Source organism: Pan paniscus, chromosome 18 (genome assembly GCF_029289425.2).
Source record: "Pan paniscus chromosome 18, NHGRI_mPanPan1-v2.0_pri, whole genome shotgun sequence".
NCBI classification, from domain to species: domain Eukaryota; kingdom Metazoa; phylum Chordata; class Mammalia; order Primates; family Hominidae; genus Pan; species Pan paniscus.
Window position 1 is genome coordinate 78579840 of NC_073267.2, and position 22661 is coordinate 78602500.

General features: G+C 44.5%; 1 protein-coding gene across 2 annotated transcripts in view; it reads left to right on the forward strand.

Moving 5' to 3' along the window:
- The window catches only part of TANGO6 (transport and golgi organization 6 homolog), a 242128-nt gene that overhangs the window by 195113 nt on the left and 24354 nt on the right, over positions 1-22661 (forward strand). For both annotated transcript variants that reach the window (XM_055100397.2, XM_003814560.5), the window contains one exon: positions 1996-2109. In XM_055100397.2, the coding sequence (XP_054956372.1) occupies positions 1996-2109 (114 nt within the window). The remainder of the gene's footprint in view (positions 1-1995; positions 2110-22661) is intronic.

The following is a 22661-nucleotide window of genomic DNA, read 5'->3' on the forward strand; positions in this document are numbered from 1 at the left end:
TCCTACCCACTCAGGAGACTGAGGCACCAGAATCACTTGAACCCGGGAGGCAGAGGTTGCAGTGAGCCAAGATTGTACCACTGCACTCCAGCCTGGATGACAGAGCGAGATCCTGTTTCAAAAAAAAAAAAGTATATGAGAGACCAGTTGAATAAGTTAGACATACCTTCAGATTGTTGCTGCCATTGGTCACACTTTCAGAAAATTTTTTTTCTCTTTTTAAAGCTTACATGAATGCCTCAGAAAGGTTTGTTGTCATTCTTGTTAATTGTATCTCTTCATTGAGATCTTAAAACATTTTTCTGCCTACCAGGAGCCAGGCAGGGGTACAGTGGCTGTTACATTCAACTGTTTGATTTTATGACATAATTAACTATATATCAGTTTTGCAAGTAATTTCCAGTCTTTCTTTCCTGTGATAGTATGGTCTTTTAAAGTAATTGAGCGCTGGCCAGGCACAGTAACTCATGCCTGTAATCCCAGCACTTTGGGAGGTGGACGCGGGCAGATCACCTGAAGTCAGGAGTTTGAGACCAACCTGGCCAGCATAGCGAAACTCCATCTCTACTAAAAATACAAAAATTTAGGTGGGCCAGGCTCAGTGGCTCACACCTATAATCCCAGCACTTTGGGAGGCCAAGGTGGGCAGATCACGATGTCAGGAGATTGAGACCATCCTGGCTAACACGGTGAAACCCCTTCTCTACTAAAAATACAAAAAATTAGCCAGGTGTGGTGGCGGGTGCCTGTAGTCCCAGCTACTCGGGAGGTTGAGGCAGGAGAATGGCGTGAACCCGGGAAGCGGAGCTTGCTGTGAGCCGAGATCGCGCCACTGCACTCCAGCCTGGGCGACAGAGTGAGACTCCATCTCAAAAAAAAAAAAATTAGGCATGGTTGTGTGCACCTGTAGTCCCAGCTACTCAGGAGAATCACTTGAACCTAGGAGGCAGAGGTTGCAGTGAGCTGACATTGCACCACTGCACTCCAGCCTGGGCAACAGAGCGAGACTCCGTCTCAAAAAAAAAAAAAAAAGTGAGCACAGGCTGGACACGGTGGCTCATACCTGTAATCCTAGCACCTTGGGAGGCCAAGGCAGGAGGATTGCATAAGCCCAGGGGTTCAAGACCAGCTGGGCAACATGGTAAAACCCTCATCTCTACAAAAAATAATCAAATTAGCCAGGCATGGTGGCGCACACCTGTAGTCCTAGCTACTTGGGAGGCTGAGGTTGGAGGGTCACTTGTGCCCAGGAGGTCAAGGCTGCAGTGAGCCCTGATTGCACCACTGCACTCCAGCCTGGGTGACAGAGTGAGACCCTGTCTCAAACAAAACAAAACAAAACAGAAAAAATACGTAAAGTAATTGAGCACAGAAAGTCCTATTCCATATTCAGGAAGTCTCTGAAAGTGACCCCTGCTGACTCACATCCGGTGTACACTACATTTGTAGTACTGGAATATCTGGACATGCTGAAGAAGATCGGTTAGAATATTTCTGTAACTCTGTATTCCCTAGGCTGAAACTTTCATCAATGGTACATTCACATTCATGCCAGGCTGTGAACTCTGAAGTCTCCTTAGCTAAATCCCCATGATCCTCAGTCTCTAGAAGCAGCTATGGTTGGGACCATCTTTTTTCCTTTGATTTGATGTTCTTAAAGGGGGACAATTAACAGTTCTCACTTTTGTGGAAATATTAGCATTTGACCTTACCTTTTACAAAATACATATAATATACAGTACACATATTCCTTCCCACTCTCTAATCTCGTTCTTGAATTCCAAACCGGATTTTGCCCTCTACCAGAAAAGTCAGACTGCATCAAGATCTCTCCCACTAGATCTCACCCTCTTTGTTGAGGATTAAGCAACTATCCAGCCCTCTCTAAGCCAGATTGCTCTTGATGAATGTGTAGTAAGTGGAACACAGTTGAAAGGTTATAGGTAATTGTGCAACTCTGATTCTTATCAACTTCATCTTCCTTCATCCTCCTAGGTAACAGCTTGCCTGATTGCTGTGGCCAAAACAGATGGTGAAGTTCAAGTACGCAGAGCTGCCATACATGTGGTTGTGCTGCTGCTTCGGGGACTCAGCCAGAAAGCTACTGAGGTCAGTCCGTCTCTCGCCCTTTGCAATTTCTCCACCTCTTTTATTTGTCTATTTCTCAATCTTCCTTTTACCAGGGAAGGCCTCAAACCTCTTTCCTCGATGGATTCATCCAAATGAATCCATCAACAGGGATTTTGTAGCAGGAAAATGACCTTGTTTGTATCTTCGGTGTATGTCTCTATTACCTCAGTAACATATTGGCCAAACTATATACTAAGAAAAACCAGAGCACAAGGTTGTAGATTGAGGCCCTGAATCCTGGCATTGTCCTCATTGTTCCAAGGTGAGCTAGCTAGAACACATTCACCCTGCCTCTGCAGCCTGAACTTCAGTGACTTGCCTTTCTGACTCATTTAATTGTTCATGCTGAATTACTAAAGGGCCTCATTGAAGATGTTTCCTTCAATAGCTGAGTTCAATCTATGACATGTTAGGTGCTGCATAAATTAAATTTTCTTCCTCCTTCAAGTGGGTTTGGCTGGATTTCTCCCCAGCGTATGGCCAATACAGGAAGAAAGTATATATTTACATATATATATATATATATATATATATATATAAAACCATATGTGTGCTGAGAATGAGCGACCTCTAAATTAATTTTCGTCTTGATTTTAATGGAAACACATTCCCAGTTGACTTCCTATGGAAAATTTGCATTAATAATTCACCACCCAGTATCCACAATGCTCATCTGTGGCTAACACATCAGTATTTAACCAAGTGTCAGTGAAGCCATTATAAAAGTGACTGTTTTAGGCCAGGCTCGGTGGCTCATGCCTGTAATCCCAGCACTTTGGGAGGCCGAGGCAGGCGGATCACCTGACGTCAGGAGTTCGAGACCAGCCTGACCAACATGGAGAAACCCCATCTCTACTAAAAATACAAAATTAGCCGGGTGTGGTGGCGCATGCCTGTAATCCCATCTACTCGGGAGGCTGAGACAGGAGAATTGCTTGAACCCGGGAGGCGGAGGTTGCAGTGAGCCGAGATCTCGCCATTACACTCCAGCCTGGGCAACAAGAGTGAAATTCTGTCTCAAAAAAAAAAAAAAGTGATTGTTTTATCACACACACACATACATGGGCTTTATTCATCCTAGAATGTTACCATATGGAGTTTCTGATGCCATTTTTGTACAGGCAGGGACTCAGTAGTTATCCCATTCCTTTCCTACACAGCCACCTTTTCTCTTTACGTAGCGACTTGCTGTTGTTGCACCTCACTAGCGAGGCCATTGGATTTCCCAGTGCTTTGGGAATAGTGCTTTACCCTCAGCTGCATTTCTCCCCCTTCTCCTCCACCTTGTATAGGTTGAGGTTTGGATTGAATGAACTTATCTGCTATGAGCATGTTCAACTACAAATTAGAAAAACTTCAACTACAATGTCCTAAACAAGTAAGGATTTTTCTCACATCACAAGAAATATGTAAGTAGGTGGTGTCTGTTTAGCAGCTCAGTATCAACAGGACCAACATTTCTATAATCTTTGTGGCCTTTGCCTCATGGCTACAAGATAGCTGCTGCAGCTCTGGCCATTGTGAATGATTTAAATGAGAAAGAAAGAAGATAAGAGAAGCACAGCCCTAGGTGCTTTTTGTTTCTTATTTTGGGGAACTAGGACAGTTTCCCAGAACCCCCCAGGAGAATTCCTATTTCATTGGCCAGAACTGTGTCACACAATTGTTTCTAGCTGCAAAGGAGCCTGACAATGTATTTAGTTGGCACATTGCTACTCTGAATGAAATTGAATTTTAGTCAGCAAGGAAGATGGCAGGAAATGGATATTAGGGTGGCAACTAATAGTGACACAAAGGAATATGGGGAAGATCTGGCTGACTCATAAAAACTTCTGTAGCCGGGCGCGGTGGCTCACACCTGTAATCCCAGCACTTTGGGAGGCTGAGGCGGGTGGATCACCCAAGGTCGGGAATTCGAGATCAGCCTGGCCAACATGGTGAAACCCCGTCTCTACTAAAAATACAAAAATTAGCCAGGCGTGGTGGCAGGCACCTGTAATCCAGGCTACTTGGGAGACTGAAGCAGGAGAATCACTTGAACCTGGGAGGCAGAGGTTGTAGTGAGCCAGGATTGCACCACTGCACTCCAGCCTAGGTGACAGAGTGAGTCTCCTTCTCAAAAAACAAACAAACAAAAAACTTCTGTAGGGACAGACTTGCTCATTAACTTGGAGCACTCACCTGGAAGGATGGAGGCTCCAGGGTTTTACTTAGGACCTTGATGGGGATGGGGGACATATAGATCATAGCTCAGTAATTTGTATAATTAAATAAATTGCTATAGGGACAATAACACACATTGCTCTTATTGAGAATCCACTGTATGAGAGGGAGTTAAGAAGAATCAGTGTTTTTCATCCATTGTTAGGATCTACAAAACTCTTGGCAAAGATGTTGTTAAGTAAGTTGTTAACAGTAGGGGAATGGAGGAGTATACAGGGACTTTGTACTATCTTTGCAACTTTTGTGTAAATCTAAAATTATTTCAAAGCAAAAATGTATTTGAAAATACAAGTTGGTCGGGTGCAGTGGCTCACCGCCTGTAATCCCAGCACTTTGGGAGGCTGAGGTGTGTGGATCACTTGAGCCCAAGAGTTCGAGAGAAGCCTGGCCTACCTGGCAAAACTCTGTTTCTACTAAAAATACAAAAAAGTAGCCAGGTGTGGTGGCATCTGCCGGTAATCCCAGCTAGTCGGGAGGCTGAGGCAGGAGAATCACTTGAATCGGGGAGGCGGAGGTTGCAGTGAGCCAAGATCACGCCACTGCACTTCAGTCTGGGCGACAGAGAGAGACTCTGTAAGTGCACACACCCTTACTGAGTGACAGAGTGAAAGTGAGAGCGAGCGAGAGACAGAGCGAGTGTGTGTGTGTGTGTGTGTAGCAGAGGAAAATGTCTGGTTAGCAAAGTCAGAGAAGAAATAGAAACTCTATCCAGATTTCTCACATCTGTGCCTAGCCAATGAAACCAACACCGCTTGTCTCACCAGTACTAAAATAATTTGTGGCCATGGAAGATTTTTGTCACTTTCAAAACCCATGTGAATGAAAAACCTCCGCCTGTTCTCCAAACTGTCTCTAGTCTGCACTCACTGAAACTTATAAGTTGTGCTTAGTGAATAAAGAAAAGGAAATGGGAAGGAATGAACAGATGATTCCTCTTCCTGGTACATCCTTGAGACCAGGTGTGTTAAATCTTGTAATCGTAGGTGTGATTATAATCAGGGGCACTTTAATGAGAAGTGGAGATAACCACAAAGCTTTCAATCTGGAATTTCTCTTTATGGCTCTGTTTTGCCCCCAGGAACAGCTGAAGTGAAAATGCCACACTGTTGATGAAGTTCTGTGTTTTTCCCCCTTCTAATCACCATCTCCCAAGCTATAGAGTGCCAAAAGATAATACCGGGTTTCAGTGAATTCTCTGTTGCTTGTGGATGCGTCAGCCAAGGGCCTCTGTGGTTGTGGCAGCTGGAAAAGGAGGTAGGGGTTCAGGAGATAGCATGGGATCAGAGAGGGGAAACATCAACGCCCCTAACTCATGAGGCAGTTTTTACCTCTTTCCCATTTGAATGTAGCCAGAGTTTTGTGCAGCCAACACAATATCCACATTGGAGGGAAATACTGCATTCACTTTCTTTTTTGAGACAGAGTCTCACTTTGGTGCCCAGGCTGGAGTGCAGTGGCATGATCTCGGCTTACTGCAACCTCCACCTCCCGGGTTCAAGCAATTCTCATGCTTCGGCCTCCCGAGTAGCTGGGATTACAGATTTGCACCATCACGCTCAGCTAATTTTTGTATTTTTAGTAGAGACAGGGTTTCACAATATTGGCCAAGTTGGTCTCGAACTCGTGACCTCAACTGAGCCACTGTGCCTGGCCCTGCATTCACTTTGTTATTGAAAAACTTATTTTTGCCGGGTGCGGTGACTCACGCCTGTAATCCCAGCACTTTGGTGGGCTACCTGAAATCCCTGGAGAGGGATTAGAAGCAGGCCAGTTCTGATGGGGAGTTCATGCTTAGAGGAGAGGTGATGCACACGACAAGTTCCATTTGCTTGTTTTAACCTAGGGACAAGTATACTTGGCAAGGCATGCGATATAGTAGGGGCACTGGCAGAGAGATCACAGCTTTTCTGGACTGAGGAACCAGGAGATTGAGTGTGGGGAAGCCACAGAAGAGAGGCAATTTGGAAGGGAAAGATCCAAAGAGAAGATTCCCCAGTTCTCTCTGCCTACTTTTTAGGCTAACCCCTGAACCAAGCAAGGTAGTTGCCTGCTTCAAAAACAAAAACAAAGCAGGGTGTGTTGGCACATGCCTGTAGTCTCAGATACTTAAGAGGCTGAGGCACGAGATTGCTTGAGCTCAGGAATTCAAGACCAGCCAGGGCTACGTAAGCAAGACCTTATCTGAAAAAGAAAAAAAATTTTAAAAGGCTGGGCACAGTGCCTCATGCCTATAATCCCAGCACTTTGTTTGGGAGGCCAAGGTGGGCAAATCACCTGAGGTCAGGAGTTCGAGACCAGCCTGACCAACATAGTGAAACCCTGTCTTTACTAAAAATACAGAAGAATTAGGTGGATTTGGTGGCACACTTGTAATCCCAGTTTGGGAGGCCAAGACAGGAGAATTGTTTGAACCGGGAGGCAAAGGTTACAGTGAACTGAGATTGTGCCACTGCACTCCAGCCTGGGCGACAGAGGGAGACTCTTGTCTCAAAAAAAAAAAAAAAAGCTGGGCGTGGCAACTCACACCTATAATCCCAGCACTTTGGGAGGCCGAGGCGGGCGGATCATGAGGTCAGAAGATAGAGACCATCCTGGCTAACACGGTGAAACCCCGTCTCTACTAAAATTAGCCGGGTGTGGTGGCGGGTGCCTGTAGTCCTAGCTACTCGGGAGGCTGAGGCAGGAGAATGGGATGAACCTGGGAGGCAGAGCTTGCAGTGAGCCAAGATCGAGCCACTGCACTCCAGCCTGGGTGACTGAGCGAGACTCCATCTCAAAAAAAAAAAAAAAAATAGGCTGGGTGCAGTGTAACTTATGCCTGTAATCCCAGCGCTTTGGAAGGCCAAGGCGGGCAGATCACGAGTTCAGGAGTTTGAGACCAACCTGGCCAACATAGTGAAACCCCCTCTCTACTAAAAATACAAAAAATTAGCTGGGCGTGGTGGTAGGCGCCTGTAATCCCAGCTACTCAGAAGGCTGAGGCAGGAGAATCGCTTGAACCTGGGAGGCAGAGGTTGCAGTGAGCTGAGACCGTGCCACTGCACTCCAGCCTGGACAACAGAGCAAGACTCCATCTCAAAAGAAAAATAAATAAAAAATTAAATTAGGCCAGGCGTGGTGGCTCATGCTTGTAATCCCAGGACTTTGGGAGGCTGAGGCGGGTGGATCACGAGGTCAGGAATTCAAGACCAGCCTGGCCAACATAGTGAAACCCCATCTCTACTAAAAATACAAAAATTAGCCGGGCATGGTGTCACGCATCTGTAATCCCAGCTACTCAGGAGGCTGAGGCAGGAGAATTGCTTGAACTTAAGAGGCAGAGGTTACAGTGAGCCGAGATCATGCCACTGCACTCCAGCCTGGGTGATAGAGCGAGACTCCAACTCAAAAAAATAAAAAAAAATTTAAAATTAAAGAAAAAACTAATAGACCACTCATTGGAGAACAGGATTCAGAGTCAAAATAACTTAACATTCATAATGTCCAGGATACAACTCATGTATACAACCCAATATAAATACAACCCAATATAAATACAACCCAATATAAGTTACTCAATATATGAAAAACCAGGAAAATGGAACATGTTCCCCAGAGAGAAGAAAATCAACTAAGACGAACCTCAAGGTAATCCTGATGTTAGAATTATCAGAAAAGGATTTTTTTTTTTTTTTTTTTTTTTAGGTGGAGTTTTACTCTTGTTGCCCAGGCTGGAGTGCAGTGGTGCGATCTCGGCTCACTGCAACGTCTGCCTCCCTGTTCAAGCGATTCTTCCACCTTAGCCTCCCTAGTAGCTGGGATTACAGGTATGTGCCACCACACGTGGCTAATTTTGTATTTTTAGTAGACAGGTTTTCACCATGTTGGTCAGGCTGGTCTCAAACTCCTGACCTCAGGTGATCTGCCCGCCTCAGCCTCCTTGCCAAAGTGCTGGGATTACAGGCATGAGCCACCGCACCTGGCCAGAAAAGGATTTTAAAGCAAATATTATAATTATCCTCAATGAAGTAGAGGAGAAATATTTCTGCAAAGATGGGAAATCTCAGAAAAGAAATAGAAATGATTTTAAAAGGGCCAAATGGAAGTCCTAGAACTAAAAACTACAGTGACTTAAAAAAAAATCACTAAATGGAATTAACCAAGAAAAGAATAAGTGAATTGAAAGATGGAGCACTAGAAATTATATAATGTGAAGAACAGAGAGGAAAAAGAAAAAGATTTAAAATATGAGTGATTTTAGGCCAGGCGTGGTGGCTCACGCCTGTAATCCCAGCACTTTGTTTGGGAGGCTGAGATGGGTGGATCAACTGAGGTCGGGAGTTCAAGACCAGCCTGACCAACATGGTGAAACCCTGTCTCTACTAAAAATACAAAGATTAGCTGGGCGTGGTGGTCTGTGCCTATAATTCCAGCTTCTCAAGAGGCTGAGGTAGGAGAATCACTTGAACCCAGGAGGTGGAGGCTGCAGTGAGCCAAGATTGTGCAACTGCACTCCAGCCTGGGCAACAGAGTGAGACTCTGTCTCAAAAAAAAAAAAAAAAAAGAGTGATTTTAGGCTGGGCGCGGTGGCTCACAACTATAATCCCAGCACTTTGTTTGGGAGGCCAAGGTGGACAGATCACCTGAGGTCAGGAGTTCGAGACCAGCCTGGCCAACATGGCGAAACCCTATCTCTACTGAAAATACAAAAATTAGCGAGGCATGGTGGTGGTTGCCTGTAGTCCTAGCTCCTCGGGAGGCTGAGGCTGGAGAATCACTTGAACCTGGGAGGCAGAGGTTGCAGTGAGCCAAGATCGCACCATTGCGCTCCAGCTTGGGTCCATCTCAAAGGAAAAAAAAAAAAAGGTGAGTGATTTGGTGTGACCAGAGGCTCTCAGGACCCTAATCTTACATTTCCCCTAGGAGCAGTGGTTCAATATCTGCTAATGCAGCACTCACAGCAACGTTATAAAACATAACTACCACAAATAATGAGAATTGAATATATATACAATTGGGAAAAAAGTTGATCTTAAAAAAATGAGTGATTGGGGGTTGATTTATCAAGGTAACTACTGCTGCAGCCCTCTACATAGTTTATTGAAAGTTAACTTCTTAGAAGGACTATAAAATATTTGAGAACTTTGCACATGGATTTATAGTGGCTAATATAATATATAGCCACAATATAAAATGGCAGCATTTTATATTGAAACTCTTTCCCTTGCTTTTTAGTATTAAAAGATAATTCCCAGAGCAGCTTTTCTTCCTTGTAATCCCTAATTTTAGATGACAAAAGAATAATCTATTCTCTATCTGTTTTGTGGGAGATCAGTATTCAGCTTTAGAATTAATTCCTTCAAAATGATAAAAAAGTCTTAACATCAGGTTGTTTCTTCAAAAACAAGCCAAGCCTGGAAACATCTTTAGGAGAAGAGTTTGGGAGTTTTTTTTTCTTATCTTTTCTTTTTATGAGACAGAGTCTTGCTCTGTCACCCACGCTGGAGCACAGTGGTGCAATATCAGCTCACTGCTGCCTCTGCCTCCTGGGTTCAAGTGATTCTTGTGCCTGAGCCTCTTGACTAGCTGGGATTACAGGTGCACGCCACCAAGCGCAGCTAATTTTTTGTTTTTTGTTTTTTTTTTTTTGTAGAGATGGGGTTTCGCCATGTTGGCCAGGCTGGTCTCAAACTCCTGACCTCAAGCAATTTGCCCACCTCTGCCTTTCAAAGTGCCAAGATTACAGGCGTGAACCACTGTGCCCTGCCAGGATTAATTTTTTTTTAAGAGATGGATGTCTTGTTCTGTTGCCCAGGCTAGAGTGCAGTGGTGTGATCAGAGCTCACTGCAGCCTGAAACTCCTAGGCTCAAGCAATCCTCCTGCCTTAGCCTCCCAGGGATTAATTATTAATTGACGGCTGTTTTAAGTTCTGAGGCGAACTCAGGCCTCCACGCAGGAATGATTTTTAATCACGTGAGCTCAGTATTGGACTCTGATGGCTGAAGCCTCTTCCTGATAAGGTTATTTATGAATGGTGGGTTCACCATTAATACTGGAGATTACTCTCCTACTTCTCTGTGAGAGAGAAGGCAAACCCTGGCTAAAGAAAATAAATGGGCCGGGCGCGGTGGCTCACGCCTGTAATCCCAGCACTTTGAGAGGCCGAGGCGGGCGGATCACGAGGTCAGGAGATCGAGACCATCCTGGCCAACATGGTGAAACCCCGTCTCTACTAAAAATACAAAAAATTAGCCGCGCGTTGTTGCGGGCGCCTGTAGTCCCAGCTACTCGGGAGGCTGCGCCAGGAAAACGGCGTGAACCCGGGAAGCGGAGCTTGCAGTGAGCCGAGATCGTGCCACTGCACTCCAGCCTGGGCGACAGAGCGAGACGACTCCGTCTCAAAAAAAAAAAAAAAAAAAGAAAATAAATGGTTTGTATATGATGCTCTGCTTTTTTAATTACAAGAGTTACTCCTAGAGATTTCAGGGGCTTACTTGTCCCAGGATTTGAGTCAGGGTCCTGAGAGAGCAGGGCCAAAAGTGTGTTGGAAAAGGAGCAGTACTAGGCTGGGGACAGACCCAAGCTGAGGGAAGTTGATGAACAGCAAAAAGTCAAAGCCAGGCCCAGGCAGATGGGGCCGGCCTTCTGCAAGGCTGCTGCTGCTGACCCGAAGGAGGTAAAATGAGTGTGCTCTCTTCGTCAATAGCACCAGAGCCCCCTCTTCCCCTTACCTTGTATTTCTTGTCACTGTTTCTTAATTTGAGACATAATTTATATAGTATAAAATTCACCCTTTCAAAGTATATAATTCTGCAATTTTAGCATATTCATAAAGTGGTGCAACGCTCATCAATATCTAATTCCACAACATTTTCATTGCCCCCCAAAAGAAACTCCATACTCCACTCCCCAATTCTCCTCTTCCCCGTTCTCCTCTCCCCCAAGCCCCTAGCAATCACTAATCTACTTTCTCACTATGGATTTGCCTATTCTAGACATTTCATATAAATGAGTCATACAATATGTGGCCTTCTGTGTCTGCCTCCTTCCATTCATTTAGTATCATGTGGTTAAGGCTCATCCATGTTTTCTTTCTTTAAAAATTTTTTTTCTTTCTTTTTTTTTTGGAGACGAAATTTCGCTCTTGTCCCCCAAGCTGGTGTACAATGGCGCGATCTCGTCTCACTGCAACCTCTGCCTCCCAGGTTCAAGCAATTCTCCTGCCTCAGCCTCCCGAGTAGCTGGGATTACAGGCACTTGCCACCATGCCTGGCTAATTTTTGTATTTTTAGTAGAGACGGGGTTTCACCATGTTGGCCAGGCTGGTCTTGAACTCCTGACTTAAAGTGATCCACCCCCCCCGCCCAGCCTCCTAAAGTGCTAGAATTACAGGCATGAGCCACCATGTCCGGCTTTTTTTTTCTTTTTTATAAAGATGGGGTCTCACTATGTTGCCCAGGCTGGTCTTGAACTCCTGAGCTCATGTGATCCTTCTGCCTCTGCCTCCCCTCCCAAAGTGCTGAGATTACAGGCGTGAGCCACCACACCCTGCCTGGCTCATCCATGGTGTAGCATATATCAGAGCTTAATGTTTGCAGCTGAATAAGATTCCATCGTATAGGTATGCCACATTTGTTTATCCATTTATCAGTTGATGGACATATAGGATGTTTCTACTTTTCGGCTATTTCAAACAATGCTGCTATGAACATTTGTGTAGAAGTTTTTGTGGAAATATATGTTTTCATTTCTCTTGGGTATATACCTAGAAGTGGAATTGTTGGGTCATATGGTAATTCTGTGTTTAACTTTTGAGGAACTGCCAGACAGTTTTCAAAGTGACTGCATGAGTTTACATTCCCACCAGCAATGCATGAGGTTTCCAAATTCTCCATATCCTCACGAACACTTGTTATTGTCCATCATACATTCTAGCATGTATCAAATATGAAGTGATAAGGTTTAGATTTTGCATCTCCCTCATGGCTAAAGAGGTTGAGCTTGTTAGGTTTTTGTTTTTGTTTTTTCTGAAACGGGGTCTCATGGTCATCCTGGCTGGAGTGGTGTGGCACGATCATGGCTCGGTGCAGCCTCAAACTCCTAGGCTCAAGCAATCCTTCCACCTCAGCCTCCTAAACTACGCCACCATGCCCAGCTAATTTTTTTTTTTTTTTTTTTTTTTTTTTGAGACGGAGTCTTGCTCTGTCACCCAGGCTGGAATGCAGTGGTGCGATCTCAGCTCACTGCAACCTCCGCCTCCCGGGTTCAAGCAATTCTCCTGCCCCAGCCTCTTGAGTAGCTGGGATTTCAGGCATGTACCACCATGCCCGGCTAATTTTTGTATTTTTAGTAGACACAGGGTTTCACCATGTTGGTCAGGCTGGTCTTGAACTCCTGACCTCATGATCCACACACCTTGGCCTCCCAAAGTGCTGGGATTACAGCCTTGAGCCACCGCGCCCGGCCCTAATTTTTTTATTTTTTGTAGAGATGGGGTCTCACTATGTTGCCCAGACTGGTCTCAAACTCGTGGGCTCAAGTAATCTTCCTGCCTCAGCCTCCCAAAGTGCTGGGATTACAGGCGTGAGCCATTGCACTTAGCTATTTGTATATCATCTTTGGAGAAATGTCTGTTCAATTTCTTTGCCCATTTTTTAATTGGGTTGTCTTTATTGTTGATTTATTTATTTTCTAATTTAATTTTTATTCCCCCCAAATAAAAATATTATGTAATTAAATTACATATTAAATTGATTGCATAATTTAAAATATAATGTAATTAAATATATTTAATATTTAATTTAAAATATAATGTAATTAAATATTATATTTAATATTTAATTAAATAATAATTAAATAATTAATAAAATAATAAAAATAAAATTACATAAACATATGTATTTTTAAAACAATAGTTTTACAAAGCTTATTTCTCACTTAGTGTTCCTATTCCCCATCAGCAACCATTTTCCACTTGTTTTGTTGTTTTGTTTTGGTTTTTAAATTTACTTTCGGTTGAGCACGGTGGCTCACGCCTGTAATCCCAGCAGTTTGGGAGACTGAGGTGGGTGGATCCTGACTTGAGGTCAGGAGTTCAAAACCAGCCTGGCCAACATGATGAAACCCCGTCTCTACTAAAAATACAAAAGGCTGGGCACAATGACTCACACCTGTAATCCCAGCACTTTGGGAGGCTGAGGTGGGCAGATCACCTGAGGTCAGGAGTTTGACAACACGGTGAAACATGGGCAACATGGTGAAACCCTGTCTCTACTAAAAATACAAAAATTAGCTGGGTGTGGTATTGGGTGCCTGTAATCCCAGCTACTCAGGAGGCTGAGGCAGGAGACTCATTTGAGGTCAGGAGGCAGAGGTTGCAGTGAGCTGAGATTGTGCCATCGCACTCCAGCCTAGTGGACAAGAGTGAAACTCCATCTCAAAAAACAAAAAATACAAAAATTAGCCAGGCATGCGCCTATAATCCCAGCTACTCAGGAGGCTGAGGCTGGAGAATTGCTTGAACCCAGGAGATGGAGGCTGCAGTGAGCCAAGATCACGCCACTGCACTTCAGCCTGGGCAACAGAGCGAGACTGTCTCAAAAAATTAAAAATATATATATATTTTTTTTCCGTATTTACAGATGGTATGCTTATACTGCTATTTCTTGATTTTCCTTTTTTCTTTTCTTTCTTTCTTTCTTTTTTTTTTTTTTAGACACAGTCTTGCTCTGTCGACCCAGGTGGGAGTGGTGCAGTGCCACCATCATGGCTCACTGCAGCCTTGACCTCCTGGGCTCAGACAATCCTCCCACCATAGCCTCTGAGTAGCTGGGACTACAGGTGTGTACCACCACACCTGGCTAATTTTTTAAATTTTTTGTAGAGATGGTGTCTCCCTATATTGCCCAGGCTAGTCGTATCAAACTCCTAGGCTCAAGCAATCCTGCCACCTTGGCCTCCCAAAATGATGTTGGGATTGCAGGTGTGTGCCATTGCTCTCAGGCCTTGATTTTTCTTTTCTTTTTTTTTTTTTTTTTGGAGACAGGGTCTTGCTCTGTCTCCCAAGCTGGAGTGTAGTGGCACAGTCTCAGTTCACTGCAACCTCAGCCTCCCAGGCTTAAGCAATCCTCCCACTTCAGCCTCCCGAGTAGCTGGGACTACAAGCACACACCACCACACCCAGCTAATTTTTGTATTTTTTGTGGAGACCGAGTTTTGCCATGTTGCCCAGACTGGTCAAGACCTGAGCTTGAGCCATCTGCCCTCCTCGGCCTCCCAAAGTCATAGGAGCCACTGTACCCAACCTTGATTCTTCAGTTCACTTGACCTCCTAGTAGATCTGATGTATAAAAGTGGGCCCCCTCAGCTTCTGTTCCAAAGGTGGAAAAACTGGCCTATGTGGGAGGTATGAAGAAACAGTCCAGTGGCTTTGGCTTCAAGTATGGACTCTGGAGCTGGATGTCCAAGCTGAAATCCCAGCTTTGCAACTTGCTGGCAGTGAGACCCTGCACAAATTAGTTGACCTCTCTTCTCCTCAACTTCCTCATCTATAAAATGGAAATAATAATAATAGTTCCAGGCACGGTGGCTCATGCCTGTAATCCCAGCACTTTGGGAGGCCGAGGTGGGTGGATCACCTGAGGTCAGGAGTTCGAGACCAGCCTGGCCAACACGGAGAAACCTCATCTCTTCTAAAAATACAAAATAAGCCAGGCATGGTGGCGCATGTCTATAATCCCAGCTACTCAGGAGGCTGAGGCAGGAGAATCGCTTGAATTCGGGAGGCAGAGGTTGCAATGAGCCGAGATCGTGCCACTGTACTCCAGCCTGGGCAACAAGGGCGAAACTCGGTCTCAAAAAATAAATAAATAAAAATAATAGTACCACTTTATAGAGTTGTTATAAGAATTAATTGAACTTATCTATGAAAAGCATTTAGAATGTATAGGTTCTAAAAGCTCAATATGTATTCATTATTATTATTATTATTAACATGCTCTCACAAATATATATATTCCCCCTCCCCATTCTCCCTATTTAGTTACATTACAGTTTTTTAATATCAGCATTCAGTGTTTATATTATTATGACTGTAACTGTTATCTATTCTATGATCACATTTCCTTTCTTGTTTGAATTTTAGTTTTCTCTGAAGTTAATAAATGTTTCATGTTTACATCTGTTACTTTTCTATGAACCTATCATTAATTCATCCCCAATCTTTGCTGAAAGTTTATAAATCTCATAAAAGGTTCAGACACATCAGGTAATCTAACAGCTTCATCTTCTTGGAGGCATGTCTCCTATAAGCCTTCATCCACTGCTCTTGTCTGGACTGGTTACTTCTAAGCCTACTGCAAGATTTAAGAACAGAGCACTCAAAAGCTGATGATACTCTGTGTACAGGTACTTATTTATGGACTAGAGGACTTTATAAGAGGGTGATGATCTGGCCAGGTGATATCATTGGGAGACTCCGTACTGTGACTATGTTGAAGTCTTTCTTGGGGGGCTTGGCAGAAAAGATTCTTAGTCTCGGCCAGGCACGGTGGCTCACGCCTGTAATCCTAGCACTTTGGGAGGCCAAGGCGGGTGGATCACCTGAGATCAGGAGTTCCAGACCAGCCTAGCCAACATGGCGAAACCCATCTCTACTAAAAATACAAAAAAATTAGCCAGGTATGGTGGCAGGGGCCTGTAATCCCAGCTAATCAGGAGGCTGAGGTAGGAGAATCGCTAGAACCCCGGGGATGGAGGTTGCAGTAAGCTGAGATCACTCCATTGCACTCCAGCCTGGGCAACAGAGCGAGACTCTGTCTCAAAAAGAAAAAAAAAAGAATCTTGGTCTCCCATAGAGGATAGAAGCCTGGCTGGAGGGTTCCAGAAGATGAGTAGAAAGAGAAGGATGGAGGTCTCACCATTCGGTGTGTAGACTTTCACTTATCCTCCTGTTTTTACCATCGCACTCTCATCTGTGTCTCTATCTAATGTCTACCTATCCAGAGTCTCTCTGGTAGGACCCTCCAAAGGGTAAACACTCCAGGCTTCTGCTGGTTGGGGAGGGGCAGTTACCTGGATGCAGAGAGTAGTAGAAGAGGGCTCAGGGGACCTGATTGCTACTCAGACATACTCTCAACCAGGTCTTCTGTTCACCCTGATTTTAAGAGGCATGGTGCCATCAACTCCTGAAATTTTCTGAGATTCTGTGGTACGTTAGGCCTGCTTCTGGGACTCTTAGGCTTAATGAATCAATTTATCATCCAGACTGGGACAATTTTGAGGGTGAAAGAGGATACTATTAATAATTATTACCAGGGCATCAGGCATACAATATATTATCCTGGGCAAATCAGGACCATGACCCTAGGATTCATCCAACTACTTTCTAGTATCAAAACTTTTGTTGCTATTGTCTTGTTAGTTCTTTTTGTTCTGGTAACTTAAAGATGCCAATTTTTTTTTTATCCCTCTACATAATTTTAGTGGGGTTTCAAGAGAGAGCAGTGATGTGTGCATATGTTCAGTCCACCAGCTTTCAGGAGACAGGCTTCATTCTTCCCTCTTTATCAATGGAGAAAGTAGGTATGAAGGGGCTGTGTGACTGTACTCAGAGTTATTTGGTTTTAAGTAAAAGAAACCTTGTCTAAACAAGCTTAAGCAAAGGGAGCGTTTAGCCTGTTGCATCCAAAGAAGGGCTGAACAACCACGTTGTGGGAAAAGCAGAGATAGAGCTGGGGGGTCAGCGACTCAGAATCACAAACTGGAATACTCCATCTCCTGTCTCTGCTTCCCTTTCATTTCACCTTCAGTCCCCTGTCCTGGAATCTGGCTTTCTTCCTGTGGCAGCAACATAACCACTGATGGTGGCCGAGTGTTATATCCAACACTCAGATTCCTTTTCTAGACCCAAATGCAAAATTCTAGAAAGGAGTCTTAATGTTCCATCTAAGACTACATGTTCATCCCCAGATCAGCCAACTTGGCTGGGCCAGGTGTGGTGTGTGGGGTTGCTGGTTTGTGTAAAATCAGGTTCAGCCTCCACCATAGTCATTTGTGCAAAGTCAGTCTGGGGCCAGTGCCTAGGACTATTGCCTAGGACTAGGGAATAATCCCATAGATTTCCTCAACAGTAACTTGGCCAAATCCACGTGATGTTAGTGATGGGCTTGAAAAGTAAAGCTGAGCCAGGCGTGCTGGCTCACGCCTGTAATCCCAGCACTTTGAGAGGCCGAGGCAGGTGGATTGCCTGAGGTCAGGAGTTTGAAACCAGCCTGGCCAACGTCGTGAAGCCCTTTCTCTACTGAAAATACCAAAAAATTAGCCGGGCGTGGTGGTGGGGATCTGTAATCCCAGCTACTTGGGAGGCTGAGGCAGGAGAATTGCTTGAACCCAGGAGGCGGAGGTTGCAGTGAGCCGAGATCATGCCATTGCACTCCACCCTGGGCAACAAGAGCAAGACTCCATCTCAAAAAAAAAAAAGAAAAAGAAAAAAGAAAATTAAAGCTGAAAAGATGAGGACTCAGTACCTTGCTGGGATTGCTAAATTATAAATGTTCAACCTTTGCTAGTGATGACATAAGGGACAGTGTAGAAACTCTAACATTTAAAACTATTCCCTTTCTGCCTCTTCTGCAAAATCATTTACATAGATCTACATGTGTTAGAATTTGGTTTGTTTTCCTCTTCTGCATCAGATTTACAATATTTTATTTTCTGTAGGCTAGCTTTTGCTTTACTCTTCTGATTGTTATTTAAAATGGCCAAGAGTTTCTCATTTAAACATTTAATGTCACAGAATTTTAGGATGTTAGAAGTGGAAGAGGATTTAGAATATTTAATTTATATTTCACAGAAATGTCCCTGGCACACTAACTTCATGAGCTGCTCCTTTGAAACAAGGTCTTCCTGGTCAGATAAGCTTAGAAAATGCTGTATACAAGTAGACATTCTCCTCTTGGAGACTCAGTACATGTTAGCCTATTAAGAAGTCTGCGAAGTCCTGCAGCAAAAAAAAAAAACCCCACAATTTCCTAAATTCATTTACCAAGAACCCTTTTTTCATCAAAAGCAGGCCAATTTCCTTGGAAGATACTTTGGGAAATAATGCAACCGTCTTATTTTATGAATTAGGTAACTAAAGCTCATGAAGAGACAATAGTTTATAATTTTCCAAAGTTAATGCCAGGAAGAATTAGCACTCATTAGCAATGCAAGTTACCAGTTACAGTAACCCCGAGTATCTGGGGTTACAGGCGCCTGCCACCACACCCAACTAATTTTTTGTATTTTTTGTAGAGACGGGGTTTCACCGTGTTAGCCAGGATGGTCTCGATCTCCTGACCTCTTGATCCGCCTGCCCAGGCCTCCCAAAGTGCTGGGATTACAGGCATGAGCCACCGAGCCCAGCCTTGAATGGCCTGATTTTCTTTTTTCTTTTTTTTTTTTTTTTGAGATGGAGTCTTGCTCTGTTGCCCAGGCTGGAGTGCAGAGGCATGATCTGGCTCACTGCAAGCTCATGGGTTCACGTCCCGGGTTCACGTCATTCTCCTGCCTCAGCCTCCCGATTAGCTGGAACTACAGGTTCCCGTGAATGGCCTGATTTTCAAAAATGGTAAATTGCTCTTTGTAAAATCCCAAAGAAATAAAAATATTCTCTCAGTTTATATGGTAGTTGTGTTTCTGAAAAATAGAGTATAAATTAAAACTACACAAAACACTTTTATTTAGGCATTTACTATATGACAGCACTTATATCTGTGTGCTTTACATTAATTAATTCACCAGATCCTTATAGTAACCCCATTTCAGTATGATTACTATCACTCTTTTTTCTTTTATTTACGGCCAGCTTCCTAAGCCAAATAGGCTCACAGAATTCTACTATCCCTATTTTAAACATGAGGAGACTAAGACGAAGAAGCTAAGTAACTTGTTCAACAACTATTAAATGGCAGGACAATAGATGAACCCAGGCAGTGCAGCTCCAGAGCTCACACACCATTTTCTATGTCCCTGTCACCTGAAGAACTCCAATTCTGAGTCACCTGGGCATTCCCTACACAGATAATGGCCAACAGAAGGCTGCTTCCAATCCCAGAAACCATGGAATCCAAAAGGAAAAGAGGCCAGACCACATCCCTTTGGCGTATTTACTGCTAACCCAGGATAATGATGAGACAGTGATGGGAAAGTGTTCAGGCACCCGGGTTTCCTGACCTCCCGGGACCTGCCAACAGGAGCTCTGTAAGAGAGCAAAAGCAGGAAACAACCTTGGCTTCTTTCTTTACCCTTCCTCATGCTCCCCTACCTCTTGCCAAAAGCACAGTCCAACCACAGACTACGCGATTCAGCAACTTCCCACAATGTACACAGAACTGAAAAAAGCATGGGGTAGAGAAAAACTGAAAGAGACCAGACACCTTCAGGGCTGCCAAGCTGGGGAGTCAGTCCTGGGACTTTTCCTCCTTGTCTACAACCTGATTCGGGGATTATTTCTTCCCAGAGAGTGATTATTCTGATAATCAGATGGGCCTACAGGTTGCAAAACCCATTTATCTTTGCTCCATCCTCTGAAAGGGAGGAGTTCTGACTAAGTGTACCCTCCTTGGGGTGACGCGAAATGACAGCCTGGATTGATGCTCTGGGGTTTATTCCAGCTCATTGCTCATCACCCCATGGATTGTTTGCTCATAGCAAATCTGCGCCAAATAAATTCCGTGTCCTCCAAGGTTTGATACTTAATAGTAATATAACTAATCCTGATTAAGGGTTTATTGTATGCCAGGCAGAGTGCTAAATTCTTTACATTATTATCTCACTGAGTCCCCCTAACAACCTTGTGAGAGACATATGCTTATTAACTCTATTTACAGATAAGAAAATTCAGGTCCAGAAGGTTTACATTCGGATGCCACACAGCCAGTAAGCAGGAGAACTGAATGCAAACCCAGGCTATCTTATTGCCAGCTTGGCTGTTCTGAAGGAACTAATTAGAACTGGCTTGAGATTATACTTGAGGAAGAGGTGAAGTATTACAAGTGTATTAGGACAAACCTGGGTTCCTGGGACTTCTGCTTCCTTAACCATTGGACTTTTCTCTTTTTTTTGAGACGGAATCTCGCTCTGTCACCCAGGCTGGAGTGCAGTGGCGCGATCTCGGCTCACTGCAAGCTCTGCTTCCCGGGTTCACACCATTCTCCTGCCTTAGCCTCTCGAGTAGCTGGGACTACAGGCGCCCGCCACCACGCCCGGCTAATTTTTTTGTATTTTTAGTAGAGATAGGGTTTCACCGTGTTAGCCAGAATGGTCTTTAACCACTGGACTTTTCTACTCTTTTTTTTTTTTTTTTTGAGACATAGTTTTGCTCTTGTCACCCAGGCTGGAATACAATGCTGCGATCTCGGCTCACTGCAACCTCTGCCTCCCAGGTCTAAGTGATTCTCCTTCCTCAGCCTCCGAAGTAGCTGGGATTACAGGCACCCATTACCATGCCCAGCTAATTTCTTTTTTTTTTTTTTGAGACGGAGTCTCGCTCTGTTGCCCAGGCTGGAGTGCATTGGCGCTATCATGGCTCACTACAACCTCTGCCTCCCGGGTTCAAGCAATTATCCCACCTCAGCCTCCCAATTATCTGGGAGGTGTACGCCACCACGCCTGGCTAATTTTTTGTATTTTTAGTAGAGATGGGGGTCTCACCATATTGGCCAGGCTGGTCTCGAACTCCTGACCTCAAGTGATCCGCCTGCCTTGGCCTCCCAGACTGCTGGGACTACAGGCGTGAGCCACCATGCCCAGAAATTTTTGCATTTTTAGTAGAGAGGGGGTTTCACCATGTTGGCCAGGCTGGTCTCGAACTCCTGACCTTAGGTGTTCCGCCCGCCTCGGCCTCCCAAAGTTCTGGGATTAAAGGCGTGAGCCACCGCACCTGGCCACTTTTCTTTTTTCTTTTTTTCTCTTTTCTTTTGAGACGGAGTCTTGCTCTGTCACCAGGCTGGAGTGTAATGGCATAATCTCTGCTCACTGCAACCTCTGCCTCCCGGGTTCAAATGATTCTCCTGCCTCAGCCTCCCGAGTAGCTGGGACTACAGGTGCACAACCACCACGCCCAGCTAATTTTTGTATTTTTAGAAGAGACGAGGTTTCACCATGTTGGCCTGGCCACTTTTCTACTCTTTAATTCTCCTGGGTCAACAGGTACTTAGTTACCCAGGGATGGTAAGGGAACTATAGCCAGAGAGATCTTCCTGAGATGCAAATCTGCTAAGTCTGGTCCTGACTAATAATTTTTCAGTGGTTTCTTGTGGTCTATCAGATGAAGATCAGACTCCTTTGCATGACATACAAGGCCCTTTGTAATCTGGACCCACCTGCCTTCTATGACTTTCTGTCCCATGCTTGCCTTCTTATGCCCTGAGAAGCTCATGGCAGCCCCAGAATAATCTGCCATCCTGATTCCTGCCTCCACATCTTGGTCACATCTTGGTCCATACTGTTTCTTATGCCTCGAATGCCTTCCTTCCCCCAGCTATCCATCTGATGAGTTTGTATTAATCCTGTAGGACTCCGCTACATGTTATACTTTTTATGAAAAGGCTTTTTTTTCTTTAAGTTTAATTAAAGTGTAATAGAGATGAGGTTTCACCATGTTGCCCAGGTTGCTCTTGAACTCCTGGGCTCAAGTGATCCGCCCATCTCAGCCTCCCAGAGTTCTAGGACTACAGGTGTGAGCCACTGCCCCCAGCCTCCATTCACTTTTATATTCCCAAAAGCTAGCACTTTGCCCTGTTTATGAGTGAATGAAATCATTTCTGTAAGAGGCATGGCCAGCCTGGGCAACATAGCGAGGCCTCATCTCTACTAAAATAAAAAATTTAGCTTAGTATAATGGTGCATGCCTGTAGTCCCAGCTACTTTGGAAACTGAGGCAAGAAGATCACATGAGCCCGGGAGTTGAAGGCTACAGTGAATTATCATTGTGCCACTGCACTCCACCCCAGGCAACAGAGAAGACTCTGTCTCTTAAAAAAAAAAAGAGGCATAGAACATTGCTCTTAAATTTCTTCGTACCCACCTTTGAAATAAATGACTTTTTAGATCTTGATCTTAAACTGGGAATTCTAAGCCAGGCATGGTGGCTCACACCTGTAATCCCAGCACTTTGGGAGGCCGAGGCGGGAGGATCACAAGGTCACGAGATCGAGACCATCCTGGCCAACATGGTGAAACCCCATCTCTACTAAAAATACAAAAATTAGCTGGGCGTGGTGGCGCACGCCTGTGGTCCCAGCTACTCGGGAGGCTGAGGCAGGTGAATCGCTTGAACCCGGGA